A 23,621-nucleotide genomic window follows, 5' to 3' on the forward strand; every position below is an offset into this window, starting at 1 on the left:
TTTAAGAAGGAATGATGTGGAAGGGACCTGAGAATTACCAGAGTTACTTGGTGAACGCAGGCACAGCTAGACCTCTGCAGACGAATTCAATATATTTGTGTTTTTTTGTATAAATTAGTGTGAAAAATGTCCACTTTAATATTGTGTTATGAATAAAAAAAAATAAAAAAAAGGGTGGACAATGGTGGAAACTATCCAAGCTGGAGGAAAAACTAGAGTTTTCATTTACTGACCTGACGGAAAGAGTGTGTGTGGGATCAAAGTCAGCCCTCCTGACCAGCTTCAGGCCAGCTGACAGAACCTGGTCCCCATCCACCTCCACCTGGATGCTGACAGGATGAAGCTCAGGAACCAAAGATTGAAGGAACTCCTCAGGTGATCCAGATCTTACAGGTAAGGATGGTCTAAAATAGACAAAAACAAAGATGAACTGATGATCTGTGGATGTGGCCGGGGCTTGGGTGCGTTAGATTTGCATACCTTTTACAGCTGATTGAGGAATGGATGGGAGATAGGTGGCGTTTGGAGAATAAGCTTCTCTTCTGAACTACCTGAGGTGACGTAACCAGGGATGCTGGAGTCAACACAAACAAGGAGACAAAGCTGAGAGGTTGCAGACCAGCAGGAGTCTCCATTTTTACAAACATGGACTCAAACATAAACCTTTCCCATCTGTGGCCTTTGTGCAGTCACTGCAGGTCCAGTCTCTGGTGTTGAACTTCAACCCTGAACATTTCCTGTGAGTTCCCTTGGATCCACACAGCTGGCACCGAATCACTTCAAACCATCTGAAACAGAAATAGGACATTTCTGATGGTTTCAGACCAGGCGGGTGCTCTTCTGATGAGCGAACAGAAGCAATTCACTGACCATGAAGAATTTTCTGTCTGATCATTAAGATTAAAAAGTTCTCAGTTCTTTAACAGTGAGTTTTATTCATCTTTTATTCACTCAAATGACCTGTCACTGTGTGCCTTTTAAAAAAAACAACAAAAACAAAAAACAAACAAACAAAATTTTTTTTTACATATAACATTTTAGCATTATACCTTAAATCCACAAAGATTTACAAGTACTGGACAGCTTGTTCAACTGGGGGGTACCAATTCTGTTCATTTATGAACAGAATTTTTATGATCGGTTGAGGTGTTGAGGGGTTCCAGTTTGGTGGCCTCGGGATTAAGTCTGCTTTTTGCAGATGTGGTTCTGTTGGCTCCACTGGGCCGTGATCTCCAACTCTTGCTGGAGCGATTCACAGCCAAGAGTGAAGCAGTTGAGATGAGAATTAGCACCTTCAAATCTGAGACCATGGTCCTCAGCTGGATAAGGATGGAATGTCATCTCCAGGTCGGGAGTGGGGTTCTGCCCCAAGTGTTCAAGAATCTCTGGGTTGTTTGGAGTTAGGGAAGGGTGGAGTGGGAAGTTCTTTGGATGTTGGACTCTGCATAGGTCTGTGGTAGTGAAGGAGGAGCTGAGCAAAAAGGCAAAGCTCTCAATTTACCAGTTGATCTACGCTCCCACCCTCACATATGATCACCAACTGTGGGCAGTAACTGAAAGAACAGGACAATGGACACAAGCAGCTGAAAGAGTTTCCTCCACAGGGTGGCTGGGCTCTCCCTTAGAGACAGGATGAGAAGCTTGGTCATCCATGAAGGGCTCAGAGTAGATCCGCTGCTACTTCACATCCAGAGGAGCCAGATGAGATGGCTTTAGCATCTGGTTAATAGGTTTCCTGGACGCCTCTCTGTGAGATGGTCTGGACCCATCCCACCGGGAAGAGACCCTGGGGAAGACTCAGGACACACTGGAGGGGCTACATCTCTTGGCTGGCCTGGGAATGCCACAGAATCCCCCAAGATGACCCTGAAAAAAGGGCCGGGGAGAGAAAAATCTGAGCTTCCCTACGTAGGCAGGTGCCCCATGAATCGACCCTGGACAAGCAGCAAGAAAATAAATGGATGGATGGATGGAATCTCTTTATGTAACATACATTTTACTACAAGGGTGTGTGATTTAATTAAATATACTGTGATTAATTACTTTATTAATACTCTTAGATAAATAAATCTCTGACCTCTGGTTCTTTTCCAAACAACGCTCGACAGAAAGTCCTGTCTGTACAGCTAATATTTATAAATAATAACAGTCTTTTTTAACAGCTTCCAGTTGGTTTTAAAAATTTCATGCTGCAGTAAAAGTTGTTGTTCATGTGATCAGTCACATACGGATCCATTTTAAGTTATAAATTATTTCTTTTGGACAAACACTCCTCATAAATAAACACCTGCTTCTGGATTTCAAAGAACAATGTCTGGTTCAAACAGGTAGAAGCTCAAAAACAAAAACTAATCCACATTAAACATGAGCCATTCTTTTGATAAAATGTTTATTTGGCATCTGTCACTTTGACCAAGAAAAGACTAATTTCACTGCTGATGTCAACACTGCTTGTAATTTTTAAAAGGTTTTATTGAAGCTTTAGACGACAAGCAACACTGCAGTTTTTTTTATGGATATTTTTACTAAAGCACGACTGATTTATCAGCTGGCCGATTAAATCGGCCGATAATAGACCTTTTAAAAATGGCCAGTATCGGCTGTTGTTTTGCTGATTAAATGCCGATTTATTCTTAAATTCTCATAAAACAGTAAATTCTGTTAAGTGATGTTAATTTAGTTAACGAAAACTGAACGAAAATCTTTTCGTCAACACACATTTTGCACCGAACGAAAACTAGACTAAAGACTAAAACCCTCATTAAGGAACAATAACTGGGACTAAAACAGAATGCATGTTCATGGACTAATAAAGATGAGATGAAAATGTAGTTCACTAAATAAAAACTGGGCTAAAATCTATGGACATTTTAGTTCAAGAACAAAGACGAAGATTATATTATGATTTTGTCAAATCCTCTCTCCTCTGCCTCCTCCTCGGCTCTTCCGCCACTCATACAGTGGGAAACTTTTTTCTTTTCTTTTTTTCCGTCGTCTTCATCCCAGGAAGCTGCGGCCCTGATGGCCTCAGTCCCTGAGCCCTGAGAGGACGTGCCTCTCAGCTGTGTGGGATCTTCAAACACATCTTCAACCTCAGCGTGATCCAGATGGTTGACCGTGACAGGTGGAAAACTTCATGTCTGGAAGAAGCAGCATCCCAGCACACACAGCAACTGTAGACCATGGGCCCTGACCTCACATGTCATGAAGTTGCTGAAGAGGCTCGTGCTAAGGCACCATCGCACAGTCGTCCGAGCATTGTTTGACCCCCTGCAGCTCGCCTACCAGCCCCGTATAGGAGTGGAAGACGCCACCATGTTCCTGCTGAACAGAACCTACACCTACGTGGAGGCAGGCAGCACTGTGAGAGTTATGTTCTTCCACTTTTCCGGTTCTTTTAACACCATCCAACCTGCCCTGCTCAACAGTAAGCTACTAGACATGCAGGTGGACGCACCACTCGTGGCCTGGATCCACAACTACCTTACAGGCCGGCGGCAATATGTGGGGCTGGGGAACATCACAGCAGCCCGGGGGCGCCACAGGGGACGGTCCTGTCTCCCTTTCTGTTCACCCTTTACACCTCAGACTTCAGGTTCTCTTCACAGTCCTGCCACCTGCAGAAGTTCTCAGATGACACTGCTATCGTGGCATGGCTCAGTAGGTAGAGTGGTCGTCCTAAAGCTCAAGGGTTGCCGGTTCAATCCCGGCCCGGTCTAGCTCATGTCGAGGTGTCCGCCATTAGTATGTGAATGTGTGTGTGAATGGATGAACGTGACGTACATCTAAAGCGCTTTGGATAAAAGCCCTATCTAAGTACAGACCATGACCATTTACCATTGTGGGCTGCATTGGCCAGGAGGAGGAGTACAGGGGATTTCACTGAAAGTAATGTGGTTATCTTTTCGGAGGAGATTACATTTTTTACTGTGTTCCAGGTAAACTTACTCTGACACAGTAACACATATCCTGATTCTGACACGTGTGTAGTAATCTCAGATGTCTCAGCTTTCTTTTGACACCAAGATTCTTACAGCTCTTGTAGCTATACTTTACTTTATATTTACTTTGGGTATGTCATTTCAAACGGGACAGAAAAAATAGATTTTGTGAAGAAGAGGATAAACAGACACTCTCAAGATCAAGTCTGTATTGCTGGACAAATACTTTGGAATTAGGACTGATGGCCAGCAAACAGTATGGAATTTGTCCCCCTTTCTTTAGAAAAAAATCTTGTTTTATTTTCTTTAGAGACCAGAAACAGACGTGTTGCTGCTTCTGTTATGTCTTTGATACGTTATGGTGATGTCACTTATATGCACGCTTCTTCCGGATACAAACGTGCTGAAAGCGGTTGACTGTGGAGCATTAATGTTTGTTGAATGCTGTAAAAGTCGGGTTTGATGGTGTAAAGTATCGTCCTGCAGACCAGCAGTTCCCAACCTGGGGTCTGGGATCCCCCAAAGAGCACAGGGGGTCCCTGGGGCTTTTAATATTCAGAGCCATTTTGATTAGTGTCCACACATTGTCCCCATTTTAAGAAAAAAAAAAAACAAGGCCATATGTTGTTAATTTAACGTTTGCTTCATCAAAGGACAGGGGGAGAAATCTCACTTTTGAAAGCATAAAACCAAGCATGGTTTCAGCATAGGGTGGGGCAGGGGGTCCACGGCTTTTTAGTATTTGTAAGGAGTTCCCCAAGGAAAATAGGTTGGGAACCACTGCCGAAAACCAGGGGATCAGGTTTTTCCCTCATCAACACACCTGAATCAAATTACCATAAATGAATCTAACAGCCTATCAAGTTCTGCACAATGAGTCAGATGTGTGGGAGCAGGTAAACATGGAAAGCCTGCTGGATTGCGGCTCTCATAGGGCCAGAGTAACCCTGCTGTAGACTCTTCATTCCCATTTATAAAATTTGTGCCTCTCACCTTTAAAGCCATAAAAGAGTCCTAAACACAACTCAGACAAGACAATGGTTTAACCCTACAAGGCACCTCAGTGTTGGACCTTATTTTGAAGCAAAGCCTCAGTTTGTCATGCAGTCCACTTTAACTTGCAGATGGAAGAAAAACTTGTAGTACCCGCTCTTGGTGGAGTGTGTGCGTCCGTCATCACAGAGACAGGTGAGAGAGTCACAGCGGGTGTAAACCTCCAGAAGCTCTGAATACGCATTGGCCTCCAACTCCCATGAAGCATCTCTGCATCAAATAGATCAGCTGAAGTCAGAATCTGGTTTAACATAAAAACCACTATGAAATGATGACAGGTGGAGCTGTAATCTGAGATTACCTCATTTCACCCTTATTGTCTGATCCTTGTTTTATGTGCAAGAAGTACAGGAAAAGTTAAAAACTGCATTTATAGTTTTGTCTTTTGTCAATTTATGTCTTTAGAAGTTTGGAAGAATCCCAAAATTTTACAATCCCAGTTCCCTAAAAAGGTAGGACACTTTAATTTAAAACAGAATTAGTAAATCTCAACCATATTTTATTCCCAGTAGAACATAAACAACCATCACAGAGAGACATCTCTCCTAGAGAGAAGTTAGTGACCAAATAACCATGTCTTTGGACGGCTGAGGGAAGCCGGAGTACCCGGACAGAACCCACCCATAAATAGGGAGAACATGCAAACTTCACTGTTCCAACCTCAAACCAGCCGAGGCTCCAACCAGCCGCCTGCTTGTTCTACTGGGAATAAAATATGGATTGATGAGGTTTGGAAATCATTGAATTCTGTTTATGTTACGCAGAGACCTGACTTTTTAGAATCAGGTTGTAGTTTCAGAAATTTGTTCTTGGAGGCTGGACTTGGAGAAACAGCTTTTAAATTTCTCGTGTGTTTGGTGTCAGACAGTTGTGTTACCTCTCTGGGATGTAGATTCCCATCCGAACCATCTCCTCCTGGAAGTCTTCTTTGTTGTTACAGAGAGTACATCTGAAGAAGAAGAGGCCTGCACTGTGGGCCTGACGCTGATACAAACACATACAAATATAAGAAGGAAGTCAGTGACTCGGTCCAGTCCATTTTTATTCACTGTAAAAAATAAGAATCACACTTGAACTTTATCAGACTGTCAAAACTCAGAAATGGGAAAACGTTTTTCTGCTCTGCATATTATAGAGAAACATCTAGAAACATCCTCATTAACCCCTAAAAATGCTATCTTTGGTCCACCTGTTTATTTTCCTTCATGTAAACCAGTCTGTAGCAGCTTTTAATCCCAGTATAAACCAGTGTGTAGCAGCTTTTAATCCCAGTATAAACCAGTCTGTAGCAGCTTTTAATCCCAGTATAAACCAGTGTGTAGCAGCTTTTAATCCCAGTATAAACCAGTGTGTAGCAGCTTTTAATCCCAGTATAAACCAGTGTGTAGCAGCTTTTAATCCCAGTATAAAACAGTCTGTAGTAGCTTTTAATCCCAGTATAAACCAGTCTGTAACAGCTTTTAATCCCAGTATAAACCAGTCTGTAGCAGCTTTTAATCCCAGTATAAACCAGTCTGTAGCAGCTTTTAATCCCAGTATGAACCAGTCTGTAGCAGCATTTAATCCCAGTATGAACCAGTCTGTAGCAGCCTTTAATCCCAATATAAACCAGTCTGTAGCAGCTTTTAATCCCAGTATAAACCAGTCTGTAGCAGCTTTTAATCCCAGTATAAACCAGTCTGTAACAGCTTTTAATCCCAGTATAAACCAGTCTGTAGCAGCTTTTGATCCCAGTATAAACCAGTCTGTAGCAGCTTTTAATCCCAGTATAAACCAGTCTGTAACAGCTTTTGATCCCAGTATAAACCAGTGTGTAGCAGCTTTTAATCCCAGTATAAACCAGTCTGTAACAGCTTTTAATCCCAGTATAAACCAGTCTGTAACAGCTTTTAATCCCAGTATAAACCAGTCTGTAGCAGCTTTTGATCCCAGTATAAACCAGTCTGTAGCAGCTTTTAATCCCAGTATAAACCAGTCTGTAACAGCTTTTGATCCCAGTATAAACCAGTGTGTAGCAGCTTTTAATCCCAGTATAAACCAGTCTGTAACAGCTTTTAATCCCAGTATAAACCAGTCTGTAACAGCTTTTAATCCCAGTATAAACCAGTGTGTAGCAGCTGTCAGACTGGGAGGTAAAATGATGTAAAATGAATGTATGAATAGATTTAGCAGCATAAAGGTCGACCAGAAGAAGAAAGCAGAATTTATTACTAACAGAACTTTGTAGAAATAACACACAGATCAACAGTGACCAAACCTTTTCTCATCTCATCGTTCTCTCAAGTCTTGGCTTTCAGGAGAAAAAATATTGTTATAGAAACAAACACACAACAGAAACTATTTCCATGTTTCCACTTTTTCCTCATTTCCAGTTATTCCTGCTACTATTTACCTAGATTGTAAACCTCCTGGACAGGATATAAACGCCTGAAAAAGTTCCGTAGATCACCTAAAGGTTAAGCTATCCATCACAATTTAAAGTTACACACTACCATTCCTGAGACACTGGTGATGAGAGAAGAGATGGACGTCGGGGGCACCAGAGATCTAGCAGTTTTAAGAGTTAAAGATGTGCTTTAACACATAAAACCCTGGGGCTTGTTTCACAGGGGAACTACCTGCACACAGTCTCTGTGGAACCAGCTGGTGTGGCAGGATGGACACTTGAGGACAGAGTAGGACAGGATGGGGTCGATGGAGTCCAAACAGATGGAGCAGGACTGAGGGAGGCTGATGTCTGAGGCCACGCATAGAGACTGAGACGGTCCATGATCCCGACAGTAAGACCTGAACAAATATCCACAGTAATCTGTCTCTTTACAGGTGTTACAACAATTTAGACCAGCTGTTAATTTACTCAGTATACCTATGCATGAAATCTGTATGTTAACTTTTTAACTTATCGTGCTTTTAATCATTTTAATGTAATTTATTATTTTATTGTGATTATGTGTTGATGCCTTTTACTATTTCTAAATATCTGTAATGTTTTTGTTTCATGTAAAGCACTTTGAATTGTCCTGTACATGAAATGTGCTGTACAAATAAACTGCCTGGTCTTGCCTATTTTGTTAAAACTGATGAAATAGTTTTGTGTCAACACTCACGGAAACAGTCCAGTAAACTGAGAGATGAACATCTGTTTCCTCCCACAGGGGAAGTGAACCTTCTTCCTGCAGCTCCTGACGTTACATCCGACACACGCTCCCTTCCTCTTACAGCCGTGACACTTCTGATCACACACAGCAGCAAGCAATGATTACTCTCCTCAGCTTTGACAAAACAGCAAACAAACAACATCCATCTGTTTTATTCTTGACTGATGATACTGTTTAACACTGTTGTTTTTTATTGAGAGGCAGTACAGACAGACGAGGTAAAATAAGACTCACCAGTCGAGCCGACCGGCGGATCTCCTGTTTTATGTCGTCCACCAGGAACCCAAAGATGCCCTCCTCCTCTTCACCACGCTGGTAAACTCCACAAGATGTCAACTGATGCAACACACACACACACACGACCAGTTAGTCCAAATACACACCGAGACCAATAATCTCAGATTTGTATCAAAGATTTGTAGATTAAACTGTAATATTACTTTTTTTGCTTGTTTTTATTTCATAAAATGATTTAATTAATCACAATAATGTAAGAAAAACATCTCATACAGTCAAAATGAAGTGATACTGATGCAACTCATCTATTACGAAATTGAATGAAAAACACATTTGCTTCCCAAATATCACAACCAGGGTATAATCAGCCCAAATTTCCTCAAATGTAGTCTGCTGCAGTCTGTCTGGGAAAACAAGGATCTTTCTGCAGACGAAAAGCATGATGTATGTCTTGTTAAAGGGGCGATAAGCAGTTATTCATCATTTTTATCATTCTCCGCTTTTTACCCCTTTAAAGGAATAAAACTTCTCCATCAGGATCCTCCAGATGCTGCAGGTGAACATAAAACTGTATCTGGACCTCCATTAACCAAAGATCACACAGAAAAAGGTTTGCAGTGGCTCAGAAATACATGAAGACTCATCTTCATACAGTTTTCTTCTCTGATGAATCCCAGGCTGCACTGGATGGACCAGACGGATGGAGGTTCGAATGGTCCAGATGGATGGAAGTCTGAGTGGAGTGGTGTTCTGGGCTGGAATAATGGGGAGTGAGATGGTAGGACCCTGTCTGGAGGTCTTTGATAAAGTGGTCCAGTTTCTACCTGAGCATTTCCTGCCTTGGTCTAAAAGGAAGAAGCATTTCTTCTGCAGTAAAGATGACGCTCCATCCCATGGTGCAGGAACACCAGCAGGATGTCTGGCTGCTGGGGAATAAAGGGAAAGAACTCATGGTGGCACCACCATCATCCCCTGACCTCAACCCTACTGAGAACCTGTGGAGCAATCATAAAAGGAAGGGGCAGTAGACCTCCAAACAGAAACTTTGGGAGGTGATTCTAGTCTCTTCAATGAAATCCAGAAAGAAACTCTCCATGGACTTCCAGGTTCAGTGATAAGAGATATCAGAGAAGGCTTCCATGTTCACCAATGCACCACATCATGATTAATAGCATCAGTGTTAGTATTCATCACAGTTCCAGCTCAGTTCAGAGTTTCATCGTGTTCAGATTTAAATCAGTGTTTTCTACTGCTCCAAACTAGAGTCATCTTCACTTAGAAACCTGAATGCTTTACACAGCAAAAACACCAGAATATGACTGATGCTCCGCAGAGACGACTGTCACCTTGGTTTATGAGAGAAAACAGGGAGGGGCTCTGCAGATTAACACACCCTGTGAGACGCCCCTGATAATGTGAAGAAAAAATTGCAGTGCAAGACAGACGAGTCCTGGTCCAGCTTTTACCTGAGAGGCCGAACAGTCAGATTACTTCATAAAAGGCTCAGAGCTTCTACACCACCCCACCCTGGTCGGCCTATCCAGAGAACCTCAACAACCTCAGAAGCCTCAGGAGCCTTCAGCACGTCCAGTCACACCTCATCCATAGGGACTCGTTAAATTTGACAACTTTTATTTTTTTTATTGTTATAATATTGCTATTAATTGTAAAGTTTATGTTCTTCATTATTTTTCTGTTAGATTTTTATTTTCATGCATTTTAACACTTTGTGTCACTCCCCAAACGTCTTTACATTAAACTAGAATGAGACAAGCTCAAATTAGACAATTAAACTTTCCATTTTTGTGGCAGATGTGAACAGAAAGTATTTCATTAGTGGTCATGTGGACTTACCAAACAGAAGTAGTGGACTGAGAGTTTGTGCTCTTTGAGGGTCACCTTCTCCCCGTACATGGCAGGGTCATCGTCACTGAACCTGCACAGAGCGCAGCCTGGACACACACAAACATCTTTATTCTCCTCCACGTCTCATCACTGCTCATACATCACCATTCAAGCTCTTGGATCACATAAATAAAGAAATCAGCCCCATCTGTGGCAGCTGGATTTACTTGTTTGTTAGTAAACCCATCAGCTGTAAGCCAGCAGACTGCTCCACTGATAGACAACGAGTCTTCTCCCACAGTGATGTGGTGTACAGCTGTGTGATGTCACGTCTGTTAGACGAGTCTGTTGTGTAAAATCCTGCGGTTTGGCAATAAAGCTAGTTGGGCATACAATCGTGGTCCATGTATTTTCTAGACACGGCAAAGGTGACAAAGATGGAGCATCCATTCTCACCTGTGGTCTGTTCCTTGACCCGCATCTTCTGCACACACAGCTCTGCACAGACATACGCGTATTGTCACATTACCAGCCGGACATTTAGCATTATGGTCCGGCGCATCATCTTCCATCATGGACTGAGCCCACTCCACTCAAACGCAGACGCCGTCCTTCACCTGCCTGAGCCTTCTTGCTCTACCCAACTGTCGTCATTCTTGGGGATGACTGCCTTCTACCCACGTCTCCTTCCACATTATTCTGGAACCACTGCACCACTGCATGGCCTCCTCAAGCAGGATGTGCCCTGGTCTTGGACTCCCACATGCTCTGTGGCAGTTCGCAAGCTCAAATCCCAGCTCACCTCCCACCAGTACTCGCCATTCATTTAACGTTTAATCATTTAATCATTTAATGAGGCAACGTCATGAGGTTGTTTTCTGTTGCCTCCATGTAGAACCAACTTAAAACAGAAGACGATGAATTACAGAGCAATGGTGGCATGGCGTAATTACCAGACTTTTTGGTTTTAGAAAATGACATGGTAAGCTTTAAAGTAAGTTGAAATGACTTCTGTTTATTCGGCAGGAATAATATTGTCTGTTTAGAAGTAATTTAATGACTTTTTTACATTGTTCTGAGTGGTGAGATCATGTAATTCCTTAGTTTGCAAAGGAAATGTCGTTACAATGCCATTGTTGGCTTTCTGAGTTACAGTGGTTAGTTTTGTACTTTGAGCAAGTGTCTTTGTGTTTGATGTGTGTGTGGCTGTGTGTTGTATGTTATGTATTTTAAGTAATGGATGTATTAATGATTTTGTGGAGACTCCAGGAAGAGTAGTTGCTGTGAAACGACAGCAGCTAATGGGGATCTAATAAATAAACAAACAAACAGACTCTTAACAGTCTTGTTAGACTGCTCCCTGAGGTTAAAAAAATACAAAAATAAAAATAACACGAGTTAGCGTACTTAAGAGCTTCTTCACAATATGTAATACGAGATCAAGTAACAATAGAACAAACAAACTAATCTACTTTTTAAAACTAAACTAATTTAAAACATTTTTTTTAGAAAGATTAGCTTTTTAAATGTTTTTGTCTACAACTTACATTAAAAGGCATAAATATCTGACTGTAAGCCAGTATGTGATCAGTCAGTAGTTTCTTCATGCAATTAATTTTCAGGCTGGATGTGGAGCAGAAGAGCACATCTCCTGCTCTTCCCGAAACCAAGTTTTCTGACACTAGGAAGCTCATTTTGCTCTGGAATATTTCGATAGTGTTGAGATAGTTGAGATAGCAGCCCCAGAACAAAACCGAGCCTCCTCCACGTTCCACGGTAGGAACCGAAACATAGCCGAGCCTCCTCCACGTTCCACGGTAGGAACCGGAACATAGCCGAGCCTCCTCCACGTTCCACGGTAGGAACAAGAACATAGCCGAGCCTCCTCCACATTCCACGGTAGGAACCGGAACGTAGCCGAGCCTCCTCCACGTTCCACGGTAGGAACCAGAATGTAACAGAGCCTCCTCCGCGTTCCACGGTAGGAACAAGAACATAGCCGAGCCTCCTCCACGTTCCACGGTAGGAACAAGAACATAGCCGAGCCTCCTCCACGTTCCACGGTAGCAACCAGAATGTAACAGAGCCTCCTCCGCATTCCGCGGAAGGAACCGGAACGTAACCGAGCCTCCTCCGAGTTCCACGGTAGGAACCAGAACATAACAGAGCCTCCTCCGCGTTCCACGGTAGGAACCGGAACGTAACCGAGCCTCCTCCGCGTTCCACAGTAGGAACCAGAACGTAACAGAGCCTCCTCCGCATTCCACGGTAGGAACCAGAAAGTAACCGAGCCTCCTCCACGTTCCACGGTAGGAACCAGAACGTTACAGAGCCTCCTCCGCGTTCCACGGTAGGAACCGGAACGTAACAGAGCCTCCTCCGCGTTCCACGGTAGGAACCGGAACGTAACAGAGCCTCCTCCGCATTCCACGGTAGGAACCAGAAAGTAACCGAGCCTCCTCCGCGTTCCACGGTAGGAACCAGAACGTAACCGAGCCTCCTCCACGTTCCATTGTAGGAACCAGGACGTAACTGAGCCTCCTCCGCATTCCACGGTAGGAACCAGAACGTAACCGAGCCTCCTCCACGTTCCACGGTAGGAACTGGAACGTAAACGAGCCTCCTCCACGTTCCACGGTAGGAACCAGAACGTAACAGAGCCTCCTCCGCATTCCACGGTAGGAACAAGAACATAGCCGAGTCTCCTCCACATTCCACGGTAGGAACAAGAACATAGCCGAGCCTCCTCCACGTTCCACGGTAGGAACCAGAACGTAACAGAGCCTCCTCCGCATTCCACGGTAGGAACCAGAACGTTACAGAGCCTCCTCCACGTTCCACGGTAGGAACCAGAACGTTACAGAGCCTCCTCCACGTTCCACGGTAGGAACAAGAACGTAACAGAGCCTCCTCCGCGTTCCACGGTAGGAACCAGAACGTAACAGAGCCTCCTCCGCATTCCACGGTAGGAACCAGAAAGTAACCGAGCCTCCTCCACGTTCCACGGTAGGAACAAGAACATAGCCGAGCCTCCTCCACGTTCCACGGTAGGAACAAGAACATAGCCGAGCCTCCTCCACGTTCCACGGTAGGAACCAGAACGTTACAGAGCCTCCTCCACGTTCCACGGTAGGAACCAGAACGTAACCGAGCCTCCTCCGCATTCCACGGTAGGACCCAGAACGTAACAGAGCCTCCTCCGCATTCCACGGTAGGACCCAGAACGTAACCGAGCCTCCTCCACGTTCCATGGTAGGAACCCAGAATGTAACAGAGCCTCCTCCACGTTCCACGGTAGGAACTGGAACGTAAACGAGCCTCCTCCGCGTTCCACGGTAGGAACCAGAACGTAACAGAGCCTCCTCCGCATTCCACGGTAGGAACGAGAACATAGCCGAGCCTCCTCCACGTTCCACGGTAGGAACAAGAACATAGCCGAGCCTCCTCCACGTTCCACGGTAGGAACCAGAATGTAACAGAGCCTCCTCCGAGTTCCACGGTAGGAACCAGAACGTTACAGAGCCTCCTCCACGTTCCACGGTAGGAACTGGAACGTAAACGAGCCTCCTCCGCGTTCCACGGTAGGAACCAGAACGTAACAGAGCCTCCTCCGCATTCCACGGTAGGAACCAGAACGTAACAGAGCCTCCTCCGCATTCCACGGTAGGAACCAGAACGTAACCGAGCCTCCTCCACGTCCACGGTAGGAACCAGAACGTTACAGAGCCTCCTCCACGTTCCACGGTAGTAACCAGGTTTCACTTTAAACAGGTAGACTGACTGATTACAAATTTTGAAGACACCTGTGATGCGAACTACAGGACTCACCGAAGTTTAACACGTTTCTATGGTCAAATTATTTGTAGTCCTTTCAAAGGGTGCCATCATTTTTTGTCCAAGCCTTTTTCATTAGCTTGTTTGTTAAAATAATTCTGTTTCAAAATTCAAAAATCAATGTCTAATTATCATTGCTTAATATTCAGTAAATTTCTAGTTATTATTACTTTGGTTAGTTTGAAGTTATTTCAGTGACCATTGTGGGCTTTTCTTTAATTAACAGAGGAGTGCCAACAATTTTGTCCATGCCTGTAGTTGAAACGTCACTTTCAGTTTGTTCATGTTTTCTAAAAGGATAATTTATTGAATGTAAACGTCAGGATGATGTACTTCTACATGTTTTAACTAAAACAAAGAAAAATGTGGAGTTATGCTCTTATTTTACTGGTCCGACCCACTGGAGACCAGACTGAGCTGAAAGTGGAACCTGGACTAAGATGATTTGACATCTCTGGTGTGAAGGTTTAAATGTGTGTACATCACTCACAATCCTCCGTGTTGCTGGATACTTTAGTGTCTTGCTGCCTCCTCGTCTTCTTCATGTTTTTATCAATTAAACCTGTTGGAGCGTGAAGACAGACAACAGTCACATGTTGTGCTTCAACCAAGCAAAATTCTGCCACATACATGAAGAGAAACATCAGCGATGCAGACGGCCATACGGACACGACCGGTACGACGATGAAAGTTCAGCATTCTCAGCTTATCTTCATGTTATGTGACTAAACTAACTCAGTGTAAATCCACCTTTTTTTCCCCTCTGGATAGTTGCTGCTTCATCAAAACTGAACCAGAGAACCAATCAGAAACAAGGATGTTAAATCATATGGCAATGACAAAAATACGGTGCCTTCACTGACTTCCTGTTAGATTTCATATAGATTCTGAAATCTTAAAGCCTTAAATGGCCGAAATAAACATCTGACTTATTAACTTTTCCTGGATCAGTGTGTGATAGAGGGATTTTTCTGGATTAGATCTTCAGTCTTCCTTCTCTGTAAGACCATTTGTCTGACATTTAGCGTACATTTTGTTATTGCATTTTTAGATACATAACTTTTATAGGAAGCATTTTGTAATTTTTTTTAAAAACGTATTTTAAAAAATTAAAAATGCTGATAAAACATTGCAGCTTGTCTAAATATTTAACCCTGGCTTATTTTACTTCCTATCTGTGTTTATACAGGACCAAATGAAGAATACATTTAAAACCTGACTCAATCTAATAATAAAGTCAACCTGCACACGAGCACATTACTACACCATTATGTAAAAATAAAATTCCCTTCAGACTTTTTTTTTTACTTTCATTATGATAGAAATCATCTTTTTATGCAGTAAAACAACTTAGATGTGAAGTTTAATGGACTCTACTTGGAAATCAAGTTTTAGTGTTTCAGTCTCTGTTTCAGATGATCTAACATCACCCAAATGTTTTACAAAGAAAGTCAAAGTTCAGACTCCAGCTTTGAGAGAAGTGAAATAAACTACGCTTAACCTAGACCAGGGATGTCCAATGTCGGCCGTGGAGGGCCGCTGTCCAGCAGGTTTTGGATGTTTCTCTACTGCAGGGGTGCCCAAGTTTAATCCTCGAGATCTACTATTCTGGAACTTTTAGATGCAACCCTTCTTCAATTCACCTGAATCAAATGGCTCACTTCCCTCATCCACATGTCATTCAGTTCTGGACAGTAGATCTTGAGGACTGGACTTGGGCACCCCTGTTCTGCAACACCTGATTCAAATAACATGGATCTTGACCATTCTGTTGTCAAGTTCTGCACAAGTATGTTAATAACCTGCTCATCTGAATCAGGTGTGTTGCTGCAGGGACATATCCAATACCTGCAAGGTTACCGGCCTCCAGGGACCAGAGCTGGTCATCCTTGTTTTAGATGTTTGCTGCTCCAACACACCTGGTTCTAATTAAATGGATCCAACAGCTGTTGTCAAGTTTTGCTCGTGTGTTAATGATCCATCAGTCTCAACCAGGTGTGCTGAAGCAGGAAACATCTAAAACCTGATGTTTGATGGATCATTAATGTGCAGAATGTGTGCAGAACATAAGCTGTTGGATCCATTTCTTTCCAGCACAGGATTGTTTTACCAAACCGAGATATGGCGACAAGCTAGAATTTCCTGGTTATTCTGGCTAACTTATCCCTGAACTGGCTTTATAAAGTGGTCCTTATAGGGGCTTTTCCCTCTTTAATCAAGAGCATAATTTTTCCATTTGAAAGCAAGCTTTCTTGTTTTCATGCTTCAGACCAAGTTTGAGGTGAAGAGATTTAAACCTGCAACACTAAACTTGAGGGATGCACGATATATCGGCATTAATATCGGTATCGGCCGATGTTAGTAATTTTTTAACATATCGGTATCGGTCCGATAAGCAAAACTGGGCCGATATTAACAGCCGATATTTATTTTCATATAATTGCTGATTGTGTTTGTGTGTCGGAAGGTTTGGCCATGCAACCATGTTTGGACATGTGACAGTGATGCAGCACCACATTGTGGGATGTAACTGAAGCAAGAAGCAATTTCAGCTGTGTGGTAATTTTTCACGGTGTAAAAAGAAGGTACTCGAAAAGCAGTATGCAATATCTGCAAAGTGGAAGTAATGCGAGGAGGATGCCGTGTCAACTTATTCAGCACCACAAATTTGATATGTCATCCGAAAAACTGCCATCCAGAACCTCACAAACAATGGTGGGAAGCTAACACCCCTAATGTTTGCCTTATTTTCACTTTGTACAGAATTTGATAATCTTAAACCTTTTAAAACAAAATATATATATATGTGTGTGTGTGTGTGTGTGTGTGTGTGTGTGTGTGTGTACCGACATCAGTAAATATCGGTTATCGGCCATAACAACAATATTAATATCGGATATCGGCCAAAATTTTCATATCGGTGCATCCCTAAACATGAGCAGAGGAGCAGAGCTTTGAAAGGAACAGGAAGAGTTTTGAGAGAGAGCAAAATGATATTTGAGCATGAAAACAAGACATTTTGCTTTCAAATTGAACAATTATGCTATTGATTAAAGAGGGAAATAGCCCCATAGGCCTGTGGTGGACTGGTGACCTGCCCAGGATGTACCTGCTCCCTGCTTGCTACTTCCTGGGATAGACTCCAGCTTCCCCGCGACCCTGAATTAAACTAAGCAGTATCGGAAATGAATGCGTTAATGAATGAATGGTTCCAAAAAAGCAGTGGCACATCAGTTACCATGGAAATGTATTCTGTGCAGCTAGCCTGCTCCAGACCAGGCTAACTACCAAGCTAACATCTAGGCTAAGCTAATGCTTGAGATGTCACGAGTAACACCATCAGAAAATCATTTCTGGTCCGTTTAAAAATTATTTAATCCACGTTTTCTTCCAGTCTGACATTCTCTGCTCTGTTGAATATGTGGCAATAAAATTAAATAAATACTCACAAACTATCACTCAAATATATAATTACCAGTGATCATCATCATCATCAATGATTAAAGTCACTCTGACAGCTAAATATTTAAAAGATTGATGAACATACTGATGTTAGATATGCAGGTATGTTTGGTCTGGATGACTGATTGATATCGGCTGATCAACATGCATTTAGTCAGTGATCAGTATCTGACAACCTGGACAACAGTGGTTGATTGATGAGGAAGCTCTGATGCTGAGAAAGGTTTTCAGGACAGGTCAGACTCTCTGCTTTCTCCAGGTTGTACCTGTGCAGGCTGCTGGGTCCTTTCAGTTTACCAATTATTAACTTCCATTAGTAAAGTATAATTACATGTACAACCTGCTGAATATACTTGCACATTCAAACTTACACCTGTTGGATTTATAATTCTTAACACAACACTACCAGGTCTGTTTTCACCAACAACATGAACTCCCATGAGTCTTTGCTGATCCCTCAGAAAGCTGCAATGTTATCTGATTTAGATCTTAGTTACTAGTTCTTGTTGATTTGGGATAAAGAAAAATTAAATAAAATTTTTATTTTATTAATCCATTTAATAACTATTTTTTGTAAGGAGCAGCACCTTTTCCATGTCAGCATCAGTTAATCTGTGTGAACCTAGGATTACTGACTCCCAGTCGCTCCTCCTCAGCCTGGCTTGCTGTTCCTGAAAGCAGTTAAACCAGGATGCTCCAACAAGGCTGGTCAACCCCCGCTATCTCTGATCCTGGAGAACCGGAACCGCACGTGACACATGCCCCAGGTGTGTTGAAGCAGGTAAACATCTAAAACCAGCAGGACAGTGGTCCGTTTGTCTCCTGTTAAATACTGTTCCAGCTCACCTTGAATATGATAATTAGACTAATGTCTGTCTGCAGAACTTTAATAAATTAACTGTTATTCAGATGCGAATTAACTAAAAAGAAAAAAACAGCAAAACGGAATTTAAACATTTTGAGAAGTTTCTAGTCATTTCGACTGACGTGCACATTTTAAACTCTTAACGACAACAAGAGAATTAAACCAAATAAACAATTAAAAGGTGTTTTTCTATCCACCTACTTCCTGTTAAAGATGAACAAGCTCAGTTTGCGGTCATTCTTTTCTCTTCTTTTGAAGATTTGCTCCGCCGCTCGTCTGTTGACTCCTAACGCCATCCGATTTTTAAATTTCCCTCTTTGAAAACAAAGACTCTTATTTCCGTTTCCGGCACTCCCTCCCCGTCCTCCTCCTCCTCCTCCTCCTTCTTCTTCTTCTTCTTCTTCTTCTTCTTCTTCTGCCGTAGATTTGCTGCCACGTGGAGGCAGCCAGAAAACTACAAGAACAAAATCTGGAGGAAATAGAAAATAAAAAAATATAAAAAAGAAGAAAAAAAAAATCTGTTTTTGAGCATGGAAGTGTGTTGATTCAACTTTTAATTTAACAAGATAATTTTACAACAAAAAATTAAAAAATAAAATAAAAAGAAATAAGAAAGAAGCTCTCATGTTATTGATTAAATGGTGATTCCTGTATTTGTATAAAAAACTTGATACAAGAAATTCTACAGTGAGTCTCTCCTGTCATGTACTCAGAAATGGAAATTCCTTAAATATTAAATTTGTCAATACTCCATCTCCTTTAGTAAACATGTTAAAAGACAAAATACTATAAAAGAAAACATAAAACATATACTCTCAATTACCACTCACTCACTGGTGTTACTAATATTCTCACAGGTGTTCTTTGCAGATTCCGTCAACACCAAATCACCATCACATGAAATGTGGAACAAATGTTCCACCTCTTTCATGTCAGTCCTGAAGACAGAAGCTTCTTAAGGTTCTTGTGGTGGCAAGATGGGAAAATTGATACTGAGCCCAAATAATATTGTATGCAAGTATATATTTTCAGAGCAGCATCTTTGCCAGGATGCGCGATCTATGGCATGAAGTTTCTTGCTCGTGAATATGAAAAGTACTACCTGGAAGCAGCCAGCTTCATTCATAAAAACTTTTATGTAGATGACGGGCTCAGTCCAAAAGGCAAAACAGTTAGTCAGTCAAACACAAGTAATCTGTGCAAAAGCATCAATCTTAAATAGAATCCAGCCACTCGAAGAGGGATCCTATAGCAACAGCTGCCAGTGTGTATGATCAATTAGGATTTCTTTCTCCCTACATACTAGTAGGAAAATAGATTCTTCAGGAGATGTAAACCTGGCGTTGGATGGGATGATCCTGATCCACCTGCATTGGAAGTTAAATGGAAGGCATGGCTCTGTGATTTGAAAAATCTTTCCTAAGATTCGAATGTAGAGATGCTTCATTCCTGAAAACATTGGTACAATCCAGAAGATAGAGCTGCATCATTTCTCGGATGCTAGCAGTAGTGGTTACAGGCAGTGTTCATACATAAGAGTTGTAGCAAGTGTCAAAGTACATTGTGCCCTGGTCATGGCAAAGGCCAGGGTAGCACCCACTATACCACGCCTTGAGGTCACTGCAGCTGCAGTTTCCGCAGGAGTGAGGAACTTCCTCAGTGAAGAGCTCGAGCTGAGGATAGATGATGAATTTTTTTTAACTCAAGTTGTACTCAGGTACATAAAAAATGAATCATGCCACCTCCATGTTTTTATGGCAAACAGAGTTCAGAAAATTAGGAACCTCACAGACCCAAAACAATGGTTCTACATAGAAACAAACCAAAACCCATTAGATCACACGTCTAGAGGACTCAAGGTGGCAGAGCTCATAGAGTCAAACTGGCTCACTGGACCTAGATTTCTATGGGAGCAAAAACTTGTCACAAAACCACATTTTCTTGAGCTTTTAGTTGGAGACCCATAAGTGAAAGTTCTACAAAAACAAGCATGAGAGAGAGAAGGGTTTCTGGGAAGGTTTTCTAGATTTTCAGACTGGACTACAGCTCTTAACATTGTTGCGAAAATAAAAAGATTTGCAAAAATAGACAGAACGGGACCAGTTAGTGTTGAAGAAAGACGAACAGCGTCTTTAGTGCTCATAAAAGCTGCACAAAGAGAAACCTTTGCGCAAGAGTTGAAACTGTTGAGTAAAAACGCAGCTAAATTACCCAAAAGGCACAAGTTGTACCAACTTGATCCCATTCTTGAGGACCTCCTTAGGGTAGGAGGCAGGTTAAGAAAATCAACTGATTCATTTAAGCTTAGACACCCAGTGATTCTTCCTAAGGAAGGCATTGTCACTAAGCTGATTCTTGACTACTGTCACAAGAAAACACCGCATCAGGGCAGAAGCCAAACACTAAACACATTCTGAGCCAGTGGTTATTGGATAGTTGGAGCCAGCAAGGTTGTAGCCAAGCACATTAGGATTTATGTGACATGTAGAAAGGTGCAAGGGTCAACAGAAGAGTAATATGTGGCCAACTTACCAGCAGAGAGTCAATCCCTCTTCCCCTTTCACATATACCGGATTAGACAGTTTTGGCCCCTTTCTTACCAAACAAGGCAGAAAAGAATGTAAGCGCTATGGTCTTTTGTTTACCTGTTTGAGTTCCAGGGCCATCCACTTTGAGATGCTGGAAGATCTGTCCACTGACTCGTTCATAAACGGGCTGAGATGCTTTATTGCCATTAGAGGAGCAGTGAAATGAGTTTGAAAAGTATCTTTTAGAACTAAACAAGGACAGGATTGCTACCTACTTAGCAAAAAACCAATGTGACTTCCAAATAAACGTTCCCTATGCTTGTCACAGAGGTGATGTTTGGGAACGTCAAATCGGAACTGTCAGTCTTATTAGTTCTGTTCTGGCATAAGCTGGAAGCCTTTAAGACTCGTCCTTAAGAACTATGTTTTATGAGACTATGTCAATTGTAAACAATTGTCCACTCACTATTGAGACAAAAAAAAAGATCCAAAAGGTGTCGAGCCTTTAACGCCAAACCATTTGCTCACAATGAAAGAAACAGTGCCACTTCCACCTCCAGGCAGATTTGTCAGGGAAGCTTTATACGCAAGAAAGAGACGGCGCAGAGTACAATATCTGACAGAACTTTTCTGGCACAGGTGGCGCAAAGAGTATTTAACCAGCATAAGCCTAAGACAGCAACGGCATGCTCATAAAGGAATGTAAAAGTAGGAAATATGGTGATAGTCAAGGAAGACAACATTCCCAGAAATGAGTGGAAACTAGCAAAAGTAGTTGAAGCGCACAAAGATGACAATGGTTTAATGCGAAAGGTTAAGATACAAATGGGTCAAAGGGATTTGGGAAGGAAAGGTGAACACTTGAAACAAGTGTCTTTTCTTGAGAGACCTGTTCAGAAACTAGTGGTACTAGTGCAACATGTATAACATGTTTAAATAAGGTTAACAGTTCAGAGATTGATTATAATGTTATAGTTTGGAAAATTACAAGATTTTATTTTGTGTTTAAATATAAATCTTTTGTAATTTTGGTGGCAGTGTAACTGTCCCAGAGAGGTGAATATTATTTTTATTTAAGTTTGAGAAATGTAAAGCCTTTACTCTGTGTTCCATCTCTGACCTCTTGTGGTTAAAAGAAGAATTACATGTGCATGCACTGTTCACATGCTAGTGAAGCTGAACTGAGAGACATGTGCTTCCAGAAAAGAGAGAAAGGACTAGAATGAGACCTCATGGACACAGAGATGTATTTTGTGCTAAGAACGAAGAAAATGCTCTGAAAAACGGACTAACCACTCCTGAATGTTTGGTCAGAACACAGTCTTTGTATTTATTTAATTGTATTTTGGTTTCATATATGTAATTGTTTTACAGATAAAACGTTATTTTTGTCTTTTCTTTAGTTTTTCACAATGATTTATAGTTGGTCATGGAAGGTGTTGGTCAGGTCCAGTGATATAAGAAGAATTGCTGATTGCTGTGACAAAATAAAGGCTACCCAAATCATCAGTTGGAGCGTGGCTTTCTCTGGTCCAAACGAAAACCTTCAGGGGCAGTTATAATATGCAAAGCAATTCTTCAACCAGTCAAGCAGCTTGCACAAAACTTTGATCTGAAGAGTCTGCCTCCTTCTAGTTTACCAATGCTCTACATCACAGAACAAGACGTTCTTAACAAAGAGATATCAAACAAAATCTTGTGCAGTCATTTAAACAATATTCTATATTCTATATGCTCAAATAGAAATTCCATCACTCAAAAGTTTTCTAAGGTAGAGGTTAAAAAGTAGAGGACCCAATATCTAAAATTTCCTTTAAGTCCAAAGGTGAAGGAAGTGTATTTTGAATGAGATTTATCCATCCAATGAAATGCTCAGAGTGATATTCAATATTGATCACAAAAATGGTGTTTTCTGTGAATCAGACTCTGAAACCATGAACCATCTTTTCTTTCAATGTATCCACACAAAAACATTTTGGGATGACTTGATGGACTGGCTTTCTCCCAAAGTCCAACTACAGGACACAGTTACTCTGGACAGCATGATATTTGGGATCAACCTGCAGCACTCACAAGCAGACTATGGTATAAATAATCTGTTATTGCTTTCAAAATACTTCATTCACTGCTCTAAATGGAAAAAATTAATGCCTTTTTTAATGTGTTCAAAAGATACCTTGAAAAAAAATATCTAACTGCTTTAAAATGCATGAAATGTACAAAAGCGATGTCACTATTGACTGCATTCTAAAATTTCAAAATATTTGAAGACTTCTGAAGGTAATCACAATGGTATGAATGTGTGTATGAATGTATGACTTTCTTAGATTTGCCTTGTACCTTGAACATCCTTATTTGCTGAGACTGTATGCCTAAATCTTTGTATAACTGTGCATTTACAATAAAAAAACAATCACATTGTCATTTCCAGCTAAATTTTCTCGACCTCCCAAGTTCCAAAGACATCTGTAACGCACAATAACTCACAATGTAATTAATGTGAGCAGTCTTCTTTTTCAATACATTTTGAATTTATTGTTTTTTCATAAATTCAAGCCATGCATACTACTGCAGGACCCAGTGCTATTGCAGATTGATTGGTAAAGCACGGTATAAATAAGGGATGCTAAATTTTGATCCTTAAGGGCTACAGTTCTGCAGGTTTAGGTCTTTCACTACCTACCTACCCCAACACACC

The 23,621-nt window shown here is 41.7% G+C and overlaps 1 protein-coding gene and 1 long non-coding RNA gene across 3 annotated transcripts in view; one reads left to right on the forward strand and one right to left on the reverse strand.

The window, feature by feature from the left end:
- The window catches only part of g2e3 (G2/M-phase specific E3 ubiquitin protein ligase), a 30,077-nt gene extending 11,321 nt beyond the window's left edge, over positions 1–18,756 (reverse strand). The window contains exons 1-11 of the mRNA XM_041971335.1: positions 18,597–18,756; positions 14,559–14,630; positions 10,244–10,341; positions 8,387–8,488; positions 8,102–8,226; positions 7,613–7,781; positions 5,872–5,978; positions 5,088–5,204; positions 664–788; positions 481–574; positions 234–404 (exon numbers count right to left, since the gene is read on the reverse strand). Of these exons, the coding sequence (XP_041827269.1) occupies positions 234–404; positions 481–574; positions 664–788; positions 5,088–5,204; positions 5,872–5,978; positions 7,613–7,781; positions 8,102–8,226; positions 8,387–8,488; positions 10,244–10,341; positions 14,559–14,613 (1,163 nt within the window). The 5' untranslated portion in view covers positions 14,614–14,630; positions 18,597–18,756. The remainder of the gene's footprint in view (positions 1–233; positions 405–480; positions 575–663; positions 789–5,087; positions 5,205–5,871; positions 5,979–7,612; positions 7,782–8,101; positions 8,227–8,386; positions 8,489–10,243; positions 10,342–14,558; positions 14,631–18,596) is intronic.
- On the forward strand, positions 7,685–11,434 carry LOC121630839. Of its 2 annotated transcripts, XR_006008603.1 has the most exons (4): positions 7,685–7,774; positions 8,150–8,467; positions 8,907–8,945; positions 9,067–11,434. It is a non-coding gene; the product is annotated as an uncharacterized LOC121630839 (long non-coding RNA). The 2 variants fall into 2 exon arrangements; XR_006008602.1 differs by having other exon boundaries at positions 8,907–11,434.
- Positions 18,757–23,621: the final 4,865 nt, after the last annotated feature.

The sequence above is a fragment of the Melanotaenia boesemani genome, chromosome 20 (genome assembly GCF_017639745.1).
Source record: "Melanotaenia boesemani isolate fMelBoe1 chromosome 20, fMelBoe1.pri, whole genome shotgun sequence".
In the NCBI taxonomy this organism is placed as follows: Eukaryota; Metazoa; Chordata; class Actinopteri; order Atheriniformes; family Melanotaeniidae; genus Melanotaenia; species Melanotaenia boesemani.